Below are 21,622 nucleotides of genomic sequence, written 5' to 3' on the forward strand. Positions count from 1 at the left end.
ACGGCACTACAAATGGATGGGATCTCGAAAAGGATTCCAATTCGGTAACACAAAATTATAGAGACATTCGGTACTCCAAGCGATGGATACTTCAGAAATTATTTACCTGAAGGCAATAAAATAAGTGATATAATAAAGCATTTACGAAATATCCATCACTTGGATTTGCAAGGACCTCCATAATTTCGGGGGGGTTTTTTAATGGACAGCACATAGGCACATTAAATTCAATGAGTCTGTTGACATTTTTCTTTTTTTGTGAAAACCATCGATCTACAAAAAAAAAAATGGAGAAGAAAAACCTGTCAGTTCACATGAAAGGGTCCATGCAAAAAAAAAAAAAGGACAGCACAAATTGGTTCCTGCCGCTTTGTAATACGCAGCCTCAGACATGTTTTCAGGGAAAATTGTCTGCCTAATTCAATGTCCGACAGAAAATGGCACTCATTTTTACAGAATCTGACAAAAAAAAAATGGTGAGCCTCACCTAAGGTATCGTAGGACTCAAACTTTTAGGAATCCATCATACAGCGACCTGTAAAGTCAAAAAATGCAAGGAGCCAACCGATAGTCATGAATCCACCATGAAAGATGGACTTTAGTCTACATTTTCATGAAATTCAGCTTTTCAGGGATTAATAATATAACAATAGTCTAAAAGTCTGTAGTTCTCGTCAGATTATCACTAGATGAGGCTTTTGTATCTGGTAACGTTCTCTACACAAGGATCAGTGATGTCGGCACATAGTGATATTTGCTAGAATGTGAATGTTTTACCAATAGGAAACAGATTCCAATAACAGCAAAATATCTATGCAATATCTGCTCAATTATGCTTATTAATGACCAATGTTCTGATAATGAAGGAATAACTGGGATGAGCGGGAATCATTGCGTCTAATCCTACGGTAGCTTAAGTCTAGAAGCAAGAGATCCCAAGCTTCTGTACTTCTCAGTCGTTCTACAAATGCAGCAAATAACTGTATTGTACATGTTATACAAGCAAATTGTTTTTAAAAATGAATATAAAAGCAAATGGCATGAGGCATCACAAAGAAAAAGTATCTTGTAGCGATATGAAACAGAACTGTGCATAGATATTGATTGGTTGATAGAATGGTAGATCTGACATCACCAAAGAATGGGTAATTCAACTTTACTAAAACCAGGGTCCTTGCGAATTTCCCAGTAGGTGTCATTAGAAACCCAAAATTCCTTATTGTGGGAATCGATCACCTTCCTGCAAACAGAATACGGAAAAGAGAAATTAATTAAATCAGGAATGTAGCCCTCCAGCGATAACAGATACAATGGCAATCTAGAATGGTATTTTCCTACCATAAGAATTGATGACCTATTAATCGTTATCTATGATTGGGGAAGCCAATCCCTGGGATCCAATTGATGCTAAGACTGAAGGAGATCAGGTCCTTTTAATCTAAAGGCGTATTCCATTTAAAATAAATTATCACCCATCCAGGGGGTCTGGCTGCAGGAACCAAAACCGCACCCAGTAGAAGTGAAATGAAGCGCCGTTCCGGTACTGCATGCTTCCTTATCTCTAATCAAAGTCAATGGTACTTATGAGGATAGCCGAGCTACTAACACTGACTTGGGAACATATGTTTATGGTAATTGAAAGATGTCTAATTGCATAGAAAATTAGCTTTTTTTTCTCGCGGTTGTAAACCAAATCCCAAGTGTCCAGTGGGGGGTCCTAAGGCTGGCAAGTCCTCAGGCTTTCCTCAGTACGCCGTGCCCTCTTTTCAGTTTAGGATTAAGTGATGTTAGGACAATACTCAAGCTGTAAACCAAGGCCAAGGTTGTTGGGTTAAGGGCAGAGTTAATGTAGGCGATTGAACACTTGCCCATTAGGCATTTGCGACCTCATTTGCATAAACATTTATTTTCTTGTAATTAGACCTCTCCAAATGTCCACTAAGAAATGTTTCTAGATCGGTTTTAGTTATTTTGCGAAATAAAAAGGCCAGGTCATTTTTAAAATATCTCCAAATCCCTTGCTTCCCTTGATGCCATCATAATGATGAGACTTTTCCTGTTTGCAGCCACCACGAGGAGGAGATCGCTGTATACTGATTCATACAGATAATATTGAATTCAATGGAAGCTGTACAAGCGTCTGTATGGATAGAGACCCCCCCTAGTGTTGGCTGTAGGGAAACCCTTCATTGTGTCCAAAAGCAGTTGCAGCAATTCAGTGGCGAGCACCAGTTGGTAAAGCTACAACAGTATCAAAGTCAGCCATTACACCAGTGCCCATGAGCCTTTACCCGACACATGGTCACCCCTGCCTAGCACTATAACATACTGACTAACACTCCCGAAAGATCTGCGAAATTCACAGAAAACGGGAGTCTTCCCAGATTACCAGGGTAAATCTCCCGAGAGCCACCAAACCCTACCGAAACCTCCCAGAAAGTAGCACTTTCCTTGTGCTCTGGTGGCCATTTACCAGATGTGGAAGTGGCAAATTCTGTGTCCCTAGACAGTAGAATACTTCTCACTACAATAAAGAAGTTGGCAATATTGCTCCTTCCACTAGTAAGGTATTAGTGTCACCCAGACCTCTAGTGCTCGCTGCCCTGCACAATGTCCTGAAGCCGCAGACAGTATTTGTAATTATTCATTACACAGTTTTACAGATTCGCCATATTTTGGTGGCATGATTGTTCTGAGCAATTAAAGACTGGTACAAGTGGCACATCTCGGCACTCTTGTAGTCATCCAAACGGGAATAAGAAATAAGAAGTTTCTTAAACTTTACCGGAAATATTTTGGTATATATTCTATATGGTTATCGTCCAAGTATTTTCTCCTAGTTCTCTGCAGCTCTTCTATTCTCTGTTTTTCTGTAGAGGCAGCATCAACATTCCCTTCTTCAAGTAACCTGAAGAAATCCAAAAGGAAATCCAAATTAGATGTACTTAAACTAATTCAAGACTGGGCTATTTAACCCCGTTCCTCGCCAGGCACATTTTTAATTTTTTTCATACTCGTACATGCGCTTTTATTGACTCTAAAAAAAATGTTCTTTGTTTTCATATTCAATCACTTTTTGCCTCTTTGATATATGGGCTTAAATTTTTATAATTTCTCAATTCCTTTTCTGAGGGGGGGGGGGGTGAGGTGGAGGTATAAAGAAAAATAGGAAATATGTTTCTATTTTTCACATTTATAAGACCTTTTGGGGATATTTTTACATATTTGAAAACAATATTTGTATTGCTGAATTGTTAATATACCAGCCATAGTTACAGGACCATGAAGGTATGATTCCTTCTCAAAACCCGGCGATCACATAATCACTGGGTAAAGAAGATGAAGGACTGTCAGTGCCTCCTAATCTGTATACACAAGCACTGGTTCAGCGTTGTGTACTCCGTGATGGAGAAGGTAAACATGGTAATAAACCATATTTACCTTATCTGTGAGGAGTCTGGCTGTGTCTGACAGTTGGCTGCCCACCCCACAGCTGCACAATTTAATGGAAGCTCCCTACTCTGCACTGACATTTTAGAATGTCACTGCAGAGTAAAGTGCGGACCACCATTTATAGTCTATGGGCACTCCAGAAGTTGGTTAAGTATAGTGTCCTTTAAAGCTAGAAACAAACAGTCAAGTCCCTCAGAGATAAAATCATTACGATGGCAGGCAAAACAGATTGTATTAATTTAACATTTTTATTGGTGAATTTTCAACAGCAAGGGCGATTATTTGACAAAGATTAACAATTAGTGATGAGCGAGTGTACTCGTTGCTCGGGTTTTCCCGAGCACGCTCGGGTGACCTCCGAGTATTTATAACTGCTCGGAGATTAAGTTTTCATCGCGGCAGCTGAATGATTTACAGCTACTAGCCAGGCTGAGTACATGTGGGGATTCCCTAGCAACCAGGCAACCCCCACATGTACTCAGGCTGGGTAGTAGCTGTAAATCATTCAGCTGCCGCGATGAAAACTTAATCTCCGAGCAGTCATAAATACTCGGGAGGTCACCCGAGCGTGCTCAGGAAAACCCGAGCAATGAGTACACTCGCTCACCACTATTAACAATTGTTTTAAATGCTGCTTCTTACATCCTACTGAACCAATAACAACATTGGACAGTGGATTAAAACAGACATGAGAACATATCTTTATGGTTGTTGAGGGAGGTCTAATTGAAAGGAAAATAAGCTTCTCTCATATTTTATATATAAGGATCCAAGTGTCCAGTGAGCAGTCCTGAGCCCGACAAGTTGTCAGTCTCTCGGAGACAAAGGGAGAGAGGCAGGGCAGGAAGTGACTGACTACAGACTGAGATTAGGACTGCCCACTAGGCACTTGAGGCCTCATTTCCATATGTGATAAAAATTTGTTTCTTGTAATTAGACCTCTCTAAACAGCCACAAAGTTATGTTTCTAGATAGCGTTTTTGCCCCAACCTAGTGCCAGTATTAGTTTAATATTCAGTATTTTAATTCACCTATTTTTGTGACCAACTTAAAATCAGAACTATAGTAAAGTAAGTATAACAAATGATTGCCTCTGATCCGGCCTGAATCTTGCATCGGTCTTTGGAAGGAATTCCCTCATCACTGGATCCAGATCATTCAGCTCAATGGCAAATCTTGTGAAGCCGTAATAGAGTTCATAATTAGTTGGCATAGAACCTTGGAAAAAGTACAAACATAATACAATATTTTACACATCACTAACGTCATACATTAGCTGACCAGTACCCTTTATATCTGGAATTTAGACAGGTCCAGAAATAAAACTAACTGCTTAAGGTTACAAATAAGATTTGTTTTTCTGTTTTTACAGAAACGTCGCTGTGTCCTAATCAAGTGAATGGGAAACAGCACATGGACAAGACTATTGTTGCCTCATTCCGATCTTTGTTTCCAGCTATTCTCAGCCGGAGTTTTACCGTTAACCTGTTTATTATTTCGAGAACTGAAAAAAAAATCAAAGGAAGCCTATAATTTTCTAAGACAATAAGAAGTTTTCATTAACGGGCATAACAACTACAAGTTATTGCCGACATTGTTTTTTTAATAGAATTCAATGTGATGCTTCTACATCTCAGAATAACGCAGATGAATGGGGAAACGTTGCGACCCGTAGAGTATTAGGGTTGTGACAAACAAAACGTTGGAGCCAGTCACATTTCCTTGCAATGATTGTGGTGCTGTACGTGTTGCAGTGACGTGTACGCAGCGGCAAATAGCAGGACCTGTGTCATGGCTAAAGTCATCATGTAGTCTTAGCCTAAAAAATGCCTATGCCTAGGAACAATAATGGAGCACCTTAATGATGATGCCTGCTTGAGAAATTAGGATTTTTACATTCTGGCAGGAGGCAATTTACTTGGCAGTAATATTGGATTATTTACCAATGAACAAAGTTCTGAGATCTTTTTTTTTTGTGACACATTGTACTTTATGTTAATGATAAATTTAGCTTTGTTTTCAGTTTATTAAAAAAAAAATCTTTTAATACTTCTGCCTTCAACAGATAGTCATATCACACACAAGAAGTTAATAATCAGTATTGACCATAGGTCTTTTATGCGGACGTGATTTTTGTCATACGTTTATGTATTTTTATGGGAAATTTGACAATTTGGAAGCAATTTTTAACATTTTCAAGAAACTTAAAGGAGATATTTTTTAAGGCACTCAAGGGCTGTGAGGGACCTATACATTAGACGATCATCACAAATAAAAACATTTTAAAAAAGTGCACCCCTTAAAATATTCAAAATAGTATTCAGGAAGTTTCTCAACCCTTTGGGAATTTCACAGAAATTGAAGCAATGCAAATATGAAATGTAAACATTTCTTTCTTTTTCCATTCCCCTAAGGGCCTTAACTTTTATTTTTTCTACACTTTTTCTTCACTTTTCTACATAATGTATTAAAATTTTGAAATAACTTAATTCTGCCACTTTTTTTTTTTTTACATTGTTCTTTGTTACCCAGCAACATGATTCTTCAAATCTAATAATATTTGTGACACATCAGTATCTAAAAAAAATATTTGAAAGAAAAAATTTGGTTCATGTCATTGTTTTCTAAAATCCATAACTTTTCTGTTGATGAAGTTGTGGGAGGGCTGCATGGCAAATGTATCTTTTTTATTAATACGATTTTGGGGTATACACGATGGTATAGTGCTTTTTTGGGGAAAGGTTTGTTGATGAAAACACTTTTTCTCTTTACAGCATCATCGGTACATGTTAATTCATTTTTATTTTTATAGATCAAATTTTTCTCAAGACGCCACAATATCAATTATGTTTATTGTTTGTATTTTGGAACAGGGAGAACCAGGGTGATTCAAACTTTTATATATTTTTTTTTTCATTTTTTTTATTGTATTTATTTTTTACTTTATTTTTTTTTGTCGTCTTAGGGATTTTGATCGGTTTTCTATGTACCGCAATACTTTGGCATTGCAGTATATAGAAGAAATGATGATCATTTAAGAAGCGTAGCTTTTGGTTGGGCTTTACTTGAGTGCAAACATGGAGAAGACATCAGTCTTCACAAGGACACGGTCATGTTATGGATAAACACCATCAATGCTACCAAACATTAATACAATTCCATTAGTGGCTTAGTTATACCAGGTCTCCATATGCATTTTGCTGCTGGGGCATCACCACGATACAAGGCCTCATGCCACTTCCCAAAAAGTCGATGGACAACCTTTCCTTCTTGATCCATCACCACTCCATGAATCTCATTTACACTCGAGCTCCAATAATTTCCCTTAGTAGAGGAAAAAAAAAAGTTGTCATATATTGCAGAAAATACAGTTTGATTCATTAAAATGAAAACTACATAATTCTGCCAGAAATTGCTTAAAAAGAAAAAAAACACAACATTTTTACTCAACGCTTAGCTGTGCAAAAATGGTGCGACTTTTGTCGTTTTCACGACAGTTTCACCCAGTTCCACCAAAATGCTCAGAGCTGGGGCAGGATGGGGGAGTGACGCCACCGCTCATCTAATTCTTGACAAGATGTGATATTACTTACACCAGAAATCTTACTCAAGTTATTGACTGGAGTAAGATTTGTGGCGTGGCACACGTAGGTGCACATTTGGCGCTATTGGAGCGCAGTATTAGAAATCTCTACTTGGCCTTTCTTCAGAGTCTTTTCTGGGGACCTCCAGAAGTAGGGTCGAAACGCACATCGGGGTCTGAGGTGGAGTCTAGTATCTACACAGTTAATTATTCTTTTGGTTAAGTCCGATTATAATGTATCATTGTTTTCTTTTTCACTACTGATATATATATATATATATATAATTATGTATTGTGTGCATATATACCATATACAATAAAAATAGAATTTATAAGTTAATACTAAAATTAAGAAACAATGAAGACAAGGGAAGGCCGGTGAGCGACACAAAATACAGAAAATAAGCAATAACAACGGTAGCCACCAGATGGAGCAATACCACCAAGGTGAAATGATAAACGGGCACGTATAGGCGTATTTATACATATATACGCCTATACGTGCCCATTTATCATTACTCCTTGGCAGTATTGCTCCATCTGGTGGCTACCCTTGTTATTGCTCATTTTCTGTATTTTGTGTCGCTCATCAGCCATCCCTTGTTTTCATTGTTTCTTTATTTTACTATTAACTTTTAATTTCTATTTTTATTGTATAGTTGTATATCTCAATAAACTATTTATTGCGTATATATGCATTTTGTCTGATGTTTGATTACATTGGAGAAACACTTATAAGATATATTAAGCTTTTTCTGTGTGCTCTTATCAATATTGGAATTACTTTTTGGCTTATAGGCTTCTTTCCTTCCCTCATCTCTCTCATTTCTGGGGGCGTTTGCTTTCATCCCTCACTCCCAGATGCTGCCAATCACAGTTCAGCAGTCTAGCAGTCTCAGGGTCTTCTGCCAATCACAGCAAGGCATTAACTAGGAGGGAGGAGTGAAAAATGTACGCCCTCAGAGAAGGTTCTAAAGAAACACCCAGATGGAATGCAAGCAGAGATTTCACATACTGTGCTCCAAAAGCAACAAATGTGAAAATCGCTGCAATGGAACGGCACAGTTTATAATGGAACAAACAGGAGAATCAGGGGAGCTCAGGGTTTTTTAAAGAGTATTTAACTCATTTTTTTGAGCAAGTGACTGGTCATCTTTAACTTCAAAATAATAATATATTGTGGTTCATCATTTTAGTGGTCTTTGTTAGGCAAACAGGCGATTGATTTTGGTGAGTCAGAATCGGTAAAAATCTAAGCGATTTGCAGTTTGCCATCTGGAAACCACTGAGCAGATTCACTGGACTTATTCTTTCAATACGAAACTTAAACAGTTTGATTCTAAAAGAATCTCTGTTCATTTGCCCTACCAATGCATATACAGTCATGACCGAAAGTGTGTTGATACCCTTGAAATTGTTCCAGAAAGTGAAGTATTTCTCCCAGAACACTACTGAAAGTACACATGTTTTTATACAATTACTTATTGCTTTTGTGTACATTGGAACAACACATAGAACAGAGAAAAAGAGGCAAATTGGATATCATTTCCCACAAAACCCCAAAATGGGCCGGACAAAATTGTTGATAAACAACTTTGTTTCAAGCACGTTATGCTCGTTCAAACTCACCTGTGGCAAGTAACAAGTGTGGACAATATGAAAATCATACCTGAAACCAGATGAAAAGGGGAGAAGTTGACTCAATCTTTGCATTGTGTGCTTGTGTGTGCCACACTAACCACATAGAACAGAATACGCAGAAGAGAACTATCTGAGGACTTGAGATCCAAAATGGTTGAACAATATAAACAATCTCAAGGATACAAGTCCATCTCCAGAGATCTTGATGTTCCTTTGTCCACGGTGCTCAACACAATCAGGAAGTTTATAACACATGGCACTGTAACTAATCTCCCTGGATGTGGACGGCAGAGAAAAATCGATGAAACGTTGCGATGCAAGATAGTCCGGATGGTGGATAAGCAGCCCTAATCAACTTTCAAAGAAATTCAAGCTGTCCTGCGTACTCAGGGTGCATCAGTGTCAGTGCGAACTATCCATCGACATTTCATATAAATTTAACGCTATGGCAGGAGACCCAGGAGAACCCCACTGCTGACACAGACATAAAAAAGCCCGACTGCAGTTTGCCAAAATGTACGTGAGCAAGCCAAAAATCCTTCTGGGAAAGCATCCTATAGACAGATGAGATCAAGATATAGCTTTTTGGTTAAGCACATCATTCTACTGTTTACTGAAAACTGAATAAGGCCTACAAAGAAAAGAACACAATACCTATAGTCAAACATGGTGGTGGTTCAAAGATGTTTTGGGGTTGATTCGCTGCCTCTGGAACTGGGTGCCATGACTGTGGGCAAGGCATCATGAAATCTGAAGATTACCAAAGGCTTTGGGTCGCAATGTAGTCCCCAGTGTCAGAAACCTGGGTTTGCATCCTAGGTCATGGGTCTTCCAGAAGGACGATGACCCCAAACATACTTCAAGAAGCCCCCAGAAATGGATGGAAACAAAGTGCTGGATAGTGAAGTGGCCAGCAATGAGTCTGGATCTAAATCCCATTGAACATCTGCGAAGAGATCGTGAAATTGCTGTTGGGAGAAGGCAAATATGTGAGATCTAGAGCAGTTTCCAAAAGTACAATGGTCCAAAATTCCAGTTGACAGGTGTAAGAAGCTTGTTGATAGTTATAGAAAGCAACTAATTGCAGCTATTTATTTCAAAGGGTGTGCACCCATATATTAAGTTAAGGGTGCCAACAATTTTATCTGGCCCCTTAGGGGGGTTTTGTGTGAAATTATGACCAATTTGCCTTTTTTCTATGCCTCGTGTTGTTCCACTACAAACAAAGGAAATAATCATGTATATAACAAAACATGCAATTGCAATAATTTTCTGGGAGAAATACATCATTTTCTGGAACAATTTCAAGGGTGCCATCACTTACGGTCATGACTGTATAGTCTTCGCAAAAGAAGTTCTTCCACTCTGGCCCCCCCTCCAAAATGGAGGACATCTCTGTAACAGAGGTTCCTGTTCTCGCAGATTTCAACCATCCATGTATTTCCCATGTAGTGGCCACTGCGGAGAATACCTGATGTTTCAGGTTCCAGGCCCGAAAAAATACTGCTCATTGTAATACTTTTTTTTTTTCTCTTTGGCTAACAGTAGGAGCATGATGTGGTTCTGACTATGGCTGCTCCTCTATAGACATAACATAATTCCTTAGAGATCTACTGTATATACATTTATTAAAACACACCATATACTGTATACACCTTCAGTTATACGGTATCATTACAGACTGATGTAGAGTAGAATTATTTTAGCCCTTTCATGGGAAGTAACCTCCGTACCTTGATGAATGTCATCTTACACGTAGAAGCGCTGCTCTTTGTGTTCCGAATGGTGATCTCCCCGTAATGTTCAATCCATCTTCTACCACTGAGGATGTTGTGTATGCAGGTTGTCACTTTATTCCAGACATAGCAATCTCCATACCTACAAATAAAGTCCAGAAAGCAAAGGTCTATTCCACCAAGAACAAACAATGATTATTATTACTATATTGTTTTGATTGTGGTCACACAAGACAATACAGGAGCAATTATGCATGTCCAATGAAGCTTCTGACTAAAATTGTTTTTCAACCAGTCTCAGAATCTGACAAATTTGTGCATAGAATAATTGTCCATGAAAATCTCCAAGTCTATAAATAATATTTGTGTCATTCTAATTCTGCTTTCGGATATGCGTCATCTGCTGGCATTGGAAGAGGGCAGTCCACATGTATTCTGACAGACACGAGGGGGCACTGAAGACGGTACAGGAGAGTATACAGGTTTCCTAATCATAGATGACCCCTTTTAAATTGTTACAGAAAACCTTGGTAACTTCCAATATTAGTATTTCCAGTATAGGTACCATAAATTATACCACTCATCTATGTGAGACAATGTACCGCAAGTCATTTGTTGATTCTCCCAAAAATCTCCAGGAGGCTCAAGGAAAAAAGGGGAGACCTCCTAAACAAAATTGGTAAATAACCCAGGCATCGCCGCCAAAGCCTCAGGAAATCTAATTTCCAGAACGTTTCTTGCACATGTCTAACGACAGTATCCAATTGCACATTCAGGAGTGGGAAACGGGGTGTTAGGGTTTTGAGAAATGGGTCAGGAAGGGTTGTGGTTTCTAAATGAATCATGTCTATGGCTAAAATTGATGCTGGATCCACAAGAATCTATCTCCTAGAACAACAGCTGGAAAAGTTGGCATGCATGGTGTAAAAGGGGAATGATTCTTGTATTGTAACTTGTATTCTTCTTTGGGAAAGTTTTATAATGGATTGTTGGCTATGCCAAAGCTATAATTGACAGATTGCTTCTGTCGGGTGCAACTTTAGATCAAGGAGCCAAGTAAAGGTCCATTTACACTGCTTGATCAACGTGAACGAGCTTGTTCGTCGGGTGAAATGATCATCATTCTTGACAATGCATCGTCGTATGTAAACAGGACTGTGACACAGCTGTCCCAGGTACCCCAGGCATACTGGGCTTTGTTTTCTTCACCTCGATCCATGGCCTGTGCTGTGCTCCACGTTGGGTCTGCAGGTTGCCCAGGGTGACTCAGTGACATCATCTCCCTAATCCTATTCAAGGCCTATTAGGACACACAAGTGTGTTTTAGGATTGAGTCTCAAGACTTTTTTCTTGTACTCCACCTTCTGTGTACACTGTGCTTTAACTTGCTTCCATTCCTGCTGGGTGCCACTACATCCATTTTGCTGCTCCCAAGTTTTTGGAGTGTGCCAAGTCCTCGCTTCCTGCTTGCCGCACCTACGCCCAGGGTATGTGTGCCCAACTGGACCTGAAGCTTAGAGGATCCACCTCACTGGATGTGACTCAACAAGGACTTGAAGTACCTATCAAGAACAATGGTAGCCTACGCTAACTGAACAAACTTTTACTGATTGCTCATTGCGCATCTGAAGGTGGATCGGCCTGTGTAAACCAGCTATTAAATGACCAACTTTTGGCCACAATGATCAAAGGTACATGTGTATAAAAAATGGCCGAGAATTTCAGGAAAAGAACATCTCGTCAACCATTAAGTATGGGGGTGGATCAGTCATGCTTTGTGGTTGTGCTGCAGCCAATGGCACAAGGAACATTTCACGGGTAAAGGGAAGAACGGATTCAATGACATTTCAACAAATTCTTGATGCAAACATAACACCACCTGTAAAAAAGATGAAGTTGAAAAGAAGATGGCTTCTACAAATGGATAATGATCCTAAACACACGTAAAAATCCACAATAGACGACCTCAAAAGGCACAAGATGAAGGTTTTGCAATGGCTCTCACAGTCCCCTGATGTGAACATCATTGAAAATCTGTGCCTAAACCTCAAATTAGTAGTGCATGCAAGATGACCCAGGAATCTCACAGAACTGGAAGAATTTTCCAGAGGAGAATGGATGAAAATCCCTCAAACAAGAATTGAAAGACTCTTGGGTGGCTACCGAAAGCATTTACGAGCTGTGATACTTTCAAAAGGGGGTGATACTAGGTACTAAACTTGCAGGGTTAGCAAACTTTTGCACTGGCCCATTTTCCTTTTTGTAATTTTTAAAATGAAAAAGATGACAATATTTTTTTTTTTTTTACTTTTTTTTGCCTAAAATACAAAGGAAATATGTCATCTTTAACTTTAGCCCTTTTTGACACCATTTCATCATCAACTTCCTTAACTGTTCACAATAACAGTAGTTATTCCCAGGGGTGCCCAAACTTTTACATGCCATGGTATGTGGCTGGCTGCTGAATAGTTACGGTGGAGACACAGCATTGTATCTTAATTAACCAGACATCTATTTTTAGGAAGCCAGAAAGAATAGACTGTTATCCAGGCTCGGACTGGCCCATAGGGGAACAGGGGAATCCCCCGGTGGGCCCCGTACAGATCTGAGCCCCAACACAGCTGTATGAGCAGTACTTGGCATAATTCACTTGATTTACTCTGTACAGAAAAAAGCAGCATCTGATCATTCATTAACCAATCTACCCAGTTTATTATTATTTAGAGATATAGGTAAATTTGTGAACGAGGGTAGTGTAATATTTGTATGCAGGTGAAAAGTGGGCCCCCCAAAGTGAATGTTACTGGTGGGCCTTTGGCACCCCAGTGCGACACTGCTGTTATCTATATGTTGACTTTTGGATTTATGTGTTTCTTTCTGGTTGGTCAGGAAATCAGACTTTTGCTTGTGTAAAGGCCCCGTCACACATAGCGAGATCGCTGCTGAGTCACAAGTTTTGTGACGCAACAGCGACCTCACTAGCGATCTCGCTATGTGTGACACGTACCAGCGATCAGGCCCCTGCTGTGAGATCGCTGGTCGTGTCGGAATGGCCTGGACCTTTTTTTGGTCGTTGAGGTCCCGCTGACATCGCTGAATCGGTGTGTGTGACACGGATTCAGCGATGTCTTCACTGGTAACCAGGGTAAACATCGGGTTACTAAGCGCAGGGCCGCGCTTAGTAACCCGATGTTTACCCTGGTTACCAAAAAAAACAAACAGTACATACTCACCATCTGATGTCCGTCAGGTCCCTTGCCGTCCGCTTCCTGCTCTGACTGACTGCCGGCCGTACAGTGAGAGCGCAGCACAGCAGTGACGTCACCGCTGCGCTCTGCTCTCACTGTACGGCGGCACTCAGTCAGAGCAGGAAGCAGACAGCGATGGACCTGACGGACATCAGATGGTGAGTATGTACTGTTTGGTTTTTTTGGTAACCAGGGTAAACATCGGGTTACTAAGCGCGGCCCTGCGCTTAGTAACCCGATGTTTACCCTGGTTACCCGGGTGCTGCAGGGGGACTTCGGCATCGTTGAAGACAGTTTCAACGATGCCGAAGTCGTTCCCCTGATCGTTGGTCGCTGGAGAGATCTGTCTGTGTGACAGCTCCCCAGCGACCACACAACGACTTACCAACGATCACGGCCAGGTCGTATCGCTGGTCGTGATCGTTGGTAAATCGCTATGTGAGACGGGGCCTTTAGCCTGTAACATTGACTTGTAAGTTGACATTTGATGTAACATATACTGTGCTCTTATCCTTGATGACTAGTGAGGTTTGTGATATGCTAATTGTCCATGCCATCCAGACTGTTTGCATTCAAAACAGAGGAGGAAAATCTTTGTAAATAGATTACATAATCAAACAATGCGAGTTGATCTTATCAGCATTACCTGTAAATACTTAATGAAGGACACTTGTTAATTATAAAAAGAGGTTATATGCCTCTGTATAGAGAGACAGAGATTCAGCCAAGACATCCAGACTTTCAAAGGACCAGAGATAGGACAGCAGCCACGACATCATGGCTCTACCACGAGGGACACAGAATTGTCATTCTACAGTATGCCAGCTCAGGAGACCTCGACCCTGGCTGGAAGAATACAGATCTGCTCCACTGACCATCGTGAATCCCTTGACGCGGGTTGGTAGCTTAAATATTGTGGCCATAATATCGACCAATACCTTGCATACATTGTTATGTTTTTGGTGCACACTATATTTTTCCAGGGTGCGGCTGGGCCCTAGATAGCTCTGTACACTGTGGCCTCTGTTCACACAGGATGCATTATGGTGAGCCCGCTACATGGCGTCATTAATAGGCTTTGAGCCATATACTTTGCATTTCTGTGTGAACACGCCACATACAGACTATTTGTTTGCACAGGTGCACCAAGCGGCCAATTCCTGATTGTAGGGTGGCTGCATTATCGGTATTATTGCACCTGTGTATTTGCCATCTTAACTTGGGTTAGTGCAATTGTTGGAGGCCTTGAACAGGTAAGCATCTCTGCCTGTATACTGGTGTTTTTTTATGTTTGTGAAAACCATGATTGGGACCCTCCAGTCGCCTGGCTCCATGGAGATGTTTGAAGAAGCCAAGTTGTGACCCTCCAGTCACCTGGCCTTATACCTAAATGGACTGTGATCTTCTTAAGCATGCATTTACCTTCTCTCTGTGCATGTCACAGGTGGGGTAGTTGGCCCTGGAAGATCTGAAGTAACAGCTGCTATTATCCCAGCGAATCAGCAGAAGAGTGAGATTGTGTAATGTGCACCATATTGGGGTATTTTGCTGGAACTTTTCTACGTATTAACTGCCTGCTTTGTGGTTCAATAAAGCATTGCCTCACTGCTTTACCCTCACCCTGTGTTTTCTGAGTAGCATTATGCTCACATTAAAGGGAGAGCAGGCGTTTGGTGGATGATCCCTGGTCCATGCGGTTTCGGCTAGTGGACTGAGGCGCCCGTCGACTTCCGTGTCTCCTCAGTTACTCACTCCTAGTTTACTAGTAGTAAATGTAGATAAGAAAGGGCAATGGCGTCTGAGTTGAGCAATGGATTTGTCACAGGTATTGGGTGCTGGGGCTGTAACTGAAAAGGGGACCTGTGGCCAATTTTGCTTAAGTGCAGTATGAACTGTGTCAACAGTTATCATTGCTGCCAATAACCAAAAGGAACACACTGGGAGAGGTGACAAAGCAGTGAGGGTACGTGCACACGCTGCGGATTTTGCTGCGGCTCCACAGTGGATCCGCAGCTGCGGGTCCGCAGCAGTTTCCCATGCGTTTACAGTATAATGTAAACCTATGGGACACGAAATCCGCAATGCACATGCTGCGGAAAAAAACGCGCGGAAACACAGCGGTTTACATTCCGCAGCATGTCAATTCTTTGTGCGGATTCCGCTGCGGGTTTACACCTGCTCCAATAGAAAACTGCAGGTGTAAACCCGCAGCGGAATCCGCAATAGAAACAGCGATAAATCCGCAGGAAAAACCGCAGCGGTTTTGCCCTGCGGATTTATCAAATCTGCTGCGGAAAAATCCGCAGCCCTCACAGATACGTGTGCACATACCCTTAGGGTTCATCTCTCCAGCAGAAAACCCTTGTACAGATTTACAGTGCATCTGAATGTCACCAGCTGGGAAGATAATTAGGAAGGTGGAGATTAGTAGTAATTAGCTGGTGAGCCGCCTCAGCTTGTTGTACTCAGCACATAGAGGAAATTTATCATGTAAATATTTTTAGTCTGCAAAAGGGAAATGAAGGATCTCGTGGTGCCGCCTGTTACTATATAACATGACTCAAAGTAGCGCAAACCCTTTCTACTAAACACAGAATGTAACGCACCTGTATAATGAGGCTGAACCTCAGAATGTGACCACAGAACATCTTACATACAGCCCTGTTTAATGGACTGATAGGATCCAAGAATGCACTGCCCACTGGATTAGGGTAGATTCACACATCCGTATCAGTGCTACCATCGGAGAGAAGTAGATCAATTTTTTTTCTCAGATGTCATCCTAGTTGCATCCTAGTTCCTCCCGTTTTTTTCCCACTGTAGACACATGCTTGTTTCCAAGCCAAAAAAAACCTTGTACCTTTCATATTCAAGTTTATCACTGAGCATCAGATCCATGAGACACGGATGTAAAATAGAAGCAAATCGGAAACCTTACGATTAGAGCCTGTGTCTCACAGATTCTCATAGAACTGAATGACAGAGTCTGATCTGCAAATCGGATGAGAATGGGGCCTGCTCTGAGTATCTCGGATATCACTCTTGGATCCGAGATGTTGATAGATGTGTGAATAAATCCATTCCACTATATGAATCCGTGTGATGTACAAGCAAAAAAAATCAGACAGCACTCGGACATGTCACATGGATTTGGGAATGTAGACAGTTAGATAGATAGATATAGATAGATAGATAGATAGATAGATAGATAGATAGATAGATAGATAGATAGATAGATAGATAGATAGATAGATAGATAATATAGATAGATAGATAGAGGACAGATATGGAATAGATAGATAATAGATGATAGATAGATAGATAGATAGATAGATAGATAGATAGATAGATAGATAGATAGATAGATAGATAGATAGATAGATGGATACTCACTTTGGAAGGGTAACATTCACTGTTCCAAAAGGCAATATTTCCATGGATTTTCCCCAAAATTTGTTTTTCCATCTCACATCTGAAAATTAAACTTCACATTAATAAACCATTAAAGATGAATATCTCATCCCGAAAAACTTTGCACAACTAAAATGAGACAAAATATAAAACCTTTCTCACGTATATACATATAATTAGAAAAAGTTAAAATTATCTAGTAACAATACTTCTCTCCCTTTAAGAGACTAAAGTCTACTGAAATGGCTCTCCACTGTCTTACTACGGTGACAGCTGTGTGAGACTTCCTGATGCTGAGCTGGAAGAAACCACTGTGTGTAGTGGGATACAAGGCAGTGCAGCCTTGGGGATGTGTGTGTGTAAAAAGAGATGTAAGCAGCAGGGGGAGGCTAGAAACAGCAGTGAAGGTAAATCCTGTCACAGACTTCTGGGTGTTCTGGGAAATATTAATTTAATATACTGTCACTTGTTATGCTTTTCTCTTAACTGATATTTTCTAATAGCTGATATTTCCAATATACTGAAGCCTCTGAAAATGGAGCTAATGTTAGTGAATTTTCTGTAGTTTTTACACAGTCCATAATGTTTAATCTTGATTCTCTCTGCCTTCTAAGAGCTTATAATTTGGCCATATTACCCCAAAGGAAATCACAGAGACAGTTAAACAGATGGCATTAGTATTTTTTTTTTTATCAGCAATAGGTAAAAGATTCTATACACCAAAGGATACAAATATGAAAATGTGGATGAAAATCCTTGTAGGGAAAAAGGATCTAACGGACAAAATAGGGACCTGATTTCTTGTTTGTATTAAATTCTCAATTTAAAAAAAAAAATCTGAATTTATTTCCTTTAAATAATTAATAAAGGTTTTGTTCACATCAGGTTGACATTTTTTTTTTTTTTTTACTTAAAGGGAACCTGTCACCCCCAAAATCGAAGATGAGCTAAGCCCACCAGCATCAAGGGCTTATATCTACAGCATTCTGTAATGTTAAAACGACTTGCTGTGCTTATGTTCTATTTTAAATAGACACAAAAAAAAGAACCCAAAGCTGTAAAAACAACAAAATAAAGGGCAACGAAGACGCGTAAAGAAAAACACAAAAACACCACTGGCATCTTGTAAAACTTAACGGGTGTGCCGGTGTCTAAGAGTGCACATACCCACTGAAGTGTATCTGTAGTTTCAGCAAAACTTATGACTTAACACTTGGACCTTCACTGACCGGAAATTCTAAATTCCAAACAGGAGGAGTAGAGACAGTATGCAGTAACTTTCTACGCTCCATCTAGTGGTGGCTGACATCTTTTGGATCTATGTGTATGGAGAGGATTTTGGCTGTGTATTAGCAAAGCAAAGGCTAAGAATTTAGTCAGCACAAAATGATGAGCAGTCCTTAATAAGTCATCATGACAATAAAAGATAACAGTTTCAATTTTAATTTGTAATTACTGGTTAGGGTCTTGTTCACAGCTGTTAATATATTACTAGTCAGAAGTCCAATTTTTCTTCTAGTATGTGGTGGTGCCTAGCGATCACAGTACCTGATCCAATGATTGCTATTGGAGACAGGCGAGGAGTGTGATGTTGGCAAGGAGATCATGGCATTGTAAGGGCAGGTGCGGACGGCTGTATTATTGGTCCGAATGTGATTTCACAAAACATCATATTGCACTCGGACCAATGTTAGTCTATGGGGCTGAGCAAATGTCTGTTTTTTTTTTCCTCAGACAGAGTTTGTTCAAGGACAAAAAATCGCTGCATGTCTGAGTTTGATCCGATATTCGTATCACACTCGGAAATGCAACTCAATGAGTGCGTGTTAATCATCAGACTGCACTAGTATGTCATCTGAGTGCGATCAGATTTCCACGCACTGACACAATGGAGAAGATGGAGCCATTTTGTTCTCCATCTTCTCCTCAGTGTGCACTGATTCTCACATCCGAGAGAATCAAATCAGACTATGCTCAAAGTTTGGTCATAGTGTCAATTGCGTAATCTATGGCCATCTTCACGAGCCCTTAGGATCAAATTTGATAAACTGGTGATCACATTCACAAGCATTAGCCAGCATAAATGTACACATAATGTACTATTACTATGTAATATCACATTGGTTGGAGATGCTGCAGGGGTCAGTCACTGCAAACACATCAGGTGGAAGAGCTGAATGAAATCAAGTGTCGGAATGAATTATAAAAGTCATGCACACCAAAAACATTATTTAATTGATCATAAATAGTACGTTCGTGGCCACCATTACCTTGCCAAAAGACAAAATTCTTTGACTCACAGTGACAGGCAGAAATTGGGGGGTGATGGCTAACCTGAAAAAAAAATAAACAAGTTAACACAAAATCTGAAATGATAAACTGATTTATTTACTTATTGAAGTCACTTTTCTTTATTCAATTTGGTATTTGCATCAAATTCTTCAAAATGGAGCAGACTGTTCACGAATTTGGTGCAAAAATCCAAAATGTTCTTTATTTTGGTCTTCAACCAATTCTTTTCGATTAAAATTTGCAGCACAAAAAGTCATAAATCCTTTGAAAAGCTGCAAACATGCGCCAAATTGAAAACTCCTCTAGAATATTTACTCTAGGCAGGGGCTGAAGTGGGATGTGAAAAAAGCATCATTTGGTAAATGTGTCTAAAAAATCTGGATTAATAGAGTCGCTGAAGAAAAAAAAAATTTAACATATTTTTGGAGCATGCCCAAGATACTCGGTTAGCACCCCAGCATGCTCGGATAACACCTTATCGGAGCACGTTTGCTCATCACTAGAAAGCACCCAAGTTTAATCCCATAAAACAGCCTTTATCATGTAATATTACCAATAGGGGAGAAGCACGATTTATTTATAGAGATGACACCAATCTCCAAATTAAAAGAAGATTTTCTCCACCCAAAAACGTAGAGTTTTTAACAAATTAAATCCAATCACCCAAGAAATCGTAAAAAAATGAAAGGAATTTAGCTTCTGATAAGAAAATGACTAGTTAAGAATCGTCATATATTTAGCTCTGATTATATTATATTGTACAAATTCAATCTGTGAAGAATAACTCAAAGAAAGTATTAAAACGCAGAGTGGTTGTCTCTGGAGTCTTTAACATTTTAATGTATCGTAGTTTATTCTTAATATTAGATGCAAATTCGTAGTTGATTTCAGCTCTTGGACAACAATGTGCGATCTATATCTGGGGCTTCATGGTGATTTGTCCGTGTCATAAGTCCGAAGATCTGAATATTGCTACATACCACAATTAAAGTGAATGTGGCAGCATTGTGAATGCAAGTTGCAATAAGTCCAGCAAATTTGGGTTTGTTGCAAGCTACAGGATCGCGACAAGAGCACATTCTCCTTAAAGGGACTCTGTCACCTCAATTTGGCGGGATATTAAAATGAGTTGCTACCGGTCAGATGGGCGGCGTATCCTCGTAATTTCTCCACCCCGTCCATCCCTTTTTTCCGCAATAGTTTAGTGCATAAGAGTATGCGTGCGCCATAGTTGGCGTGTGCGCCTGCAGTCTTCGGTGGCGCACGCGCAGTATGCTTTGCCCTACTGCGGGCAAAGCCGAAAACATTACTGCGCATGCGCCCGCGTACTATGTCCCGGAACACAGCGAAATACTTCCGGAACATAGTGGGCGGGGGTATGCGCAGTAATGCTTTTCGGCTTTGCCCGCAGTAGGGCAAAGCATACTGCGCGTGCGCCACCGAAGACTGCAGGCGCACACGCCAACCATGGCGCATGCATACTCTTATGCGCTAAACTATTGTGAAAAAAGGGACGGACGGGGTGGAGAAATTACGAGGATACGCCGCCCATCTGACCAGTAACAACTCATTTTAATATCCCGCCAAATTGAGGTGACAGAGTCCCTTTAATTATGGTACAGAGGCCAAAGTCCCATGTACTTTCAGCCTGAAAAAAAAAAATAAAAGTTCTAACTGTTATAGTCCGCTGTCACTGATCAAATTCACCTGTTCCGAAAAAAATCGAAATCCTTTGTCCTCTCTTATACATTCATATGTCTCACCGAGCACAGGGTTGAAAGGCTTGCTCCCAGCTCGGTAATACGTGGCAGCGTATCCTGAGACTGCAAATGCAGCAATGAGGGCCTGAAAGAGAAAAGAAGATCAATTTACTCCGATATGAAGTTCTCACCATAAGTAAGCATCAACACTTCTCAACATTAAAATTGCAACACCAAGAAGAAAACGTAGAATTTTGGAAACCATAGCATCGACTAACCACATACAAATTATGAAAAAATGGAAACATTTTTTAGACATCTTGATTTATTTAGCATCATCAAGTTTGATCTCCGCTCGTAGAAATCTCTGCACTTACAGCCTTGGCTGCTATCAGTGAGGATATTAATGGTTGGCTGAGGAATGTTCTGCCTCGCTGAATGCACTCAGGTTAATCATCAAGATCCACTGCTGGCAGCTCAATTTGGAACTGCTGACCAATGACATCTCAGATGTGCTCGAGAAGAGACAAGTCTGAGGACGCAGCAGGTCATGATAGC

The 21,622-nt window shown here is 40.2% G+C and overlaps 1 protein-coding gene across 7 annotated transcripts in view; it reads right to left on the reverse strand.

Annotated features, from left to right (window-relative positions):
- Window positions 1–203: 203 nt before the first annotated feature.
- Window positions 204–21,622, reverse strand: part of OSBPL6 (oxysterol binding protein like 6) — a 242,647-nt gene continuing 221,228 nt past the window's right edge. For 4 of the 7 annotated variants that reach the window (XM_077272617.1, XM_077272614.1, XM_077272613.1 and 1 more), the window contains 8 exons: window positions 21,072–21,209; window positions 19,343–19,406; window positions 17,055–17,133; window positions 10,411–10,555; window positions 6,633–6,777; window positions 4,545–4,671; window positions 2,786–2,908; window positions 204–1,240 (listed from right to left, as the gene is read on the reverse strand). In XM_077272617.1, coding sequence (XP_077128732.1) covers window positions 1,132–1,240; window positions 2,786–2,908; window positions 4,545–4,671; window positions 6,633–6,777; window positions 10,411–10,555; window positions 17,055–17,133; window positions 19,343–19,406; window positions 21,072–21,209 — 930 coding nt within the window. In that variant the 3' untranslated portion in view covers window positions 204–1,131. The remainder of the gene's footprint in view (window positions 1,241–2,785; window positions 2,909–4,544; window positions 4,672–6,632; window positions 6,778–10,410; window positions 10,556–17,054; window positions 17,134–19,342; window positions 19,407–21,071; window positions 21,210–21,622) is intronic. The other 3 variants (XM_077272618.1, XM_077272615.1, XM_077272612.1) reach the window with 1 other exon arrangement.

This window comes from Ranitomeya variabilis, chromosome 7 (genome assembly GCF_051348905.1).
Source record: "Ranitomeya variabilis isolate aRanVar5 chromosome 7, aRanVar5.hap1, whole genome shotgun sequence".
Classification (NCBI taxonomy): Eukaryota; Metazoa; Chordata; class Amphibia; order Anura; family Dendrobatidae; genus Ranitomeya; species Ranitomeya variabilis.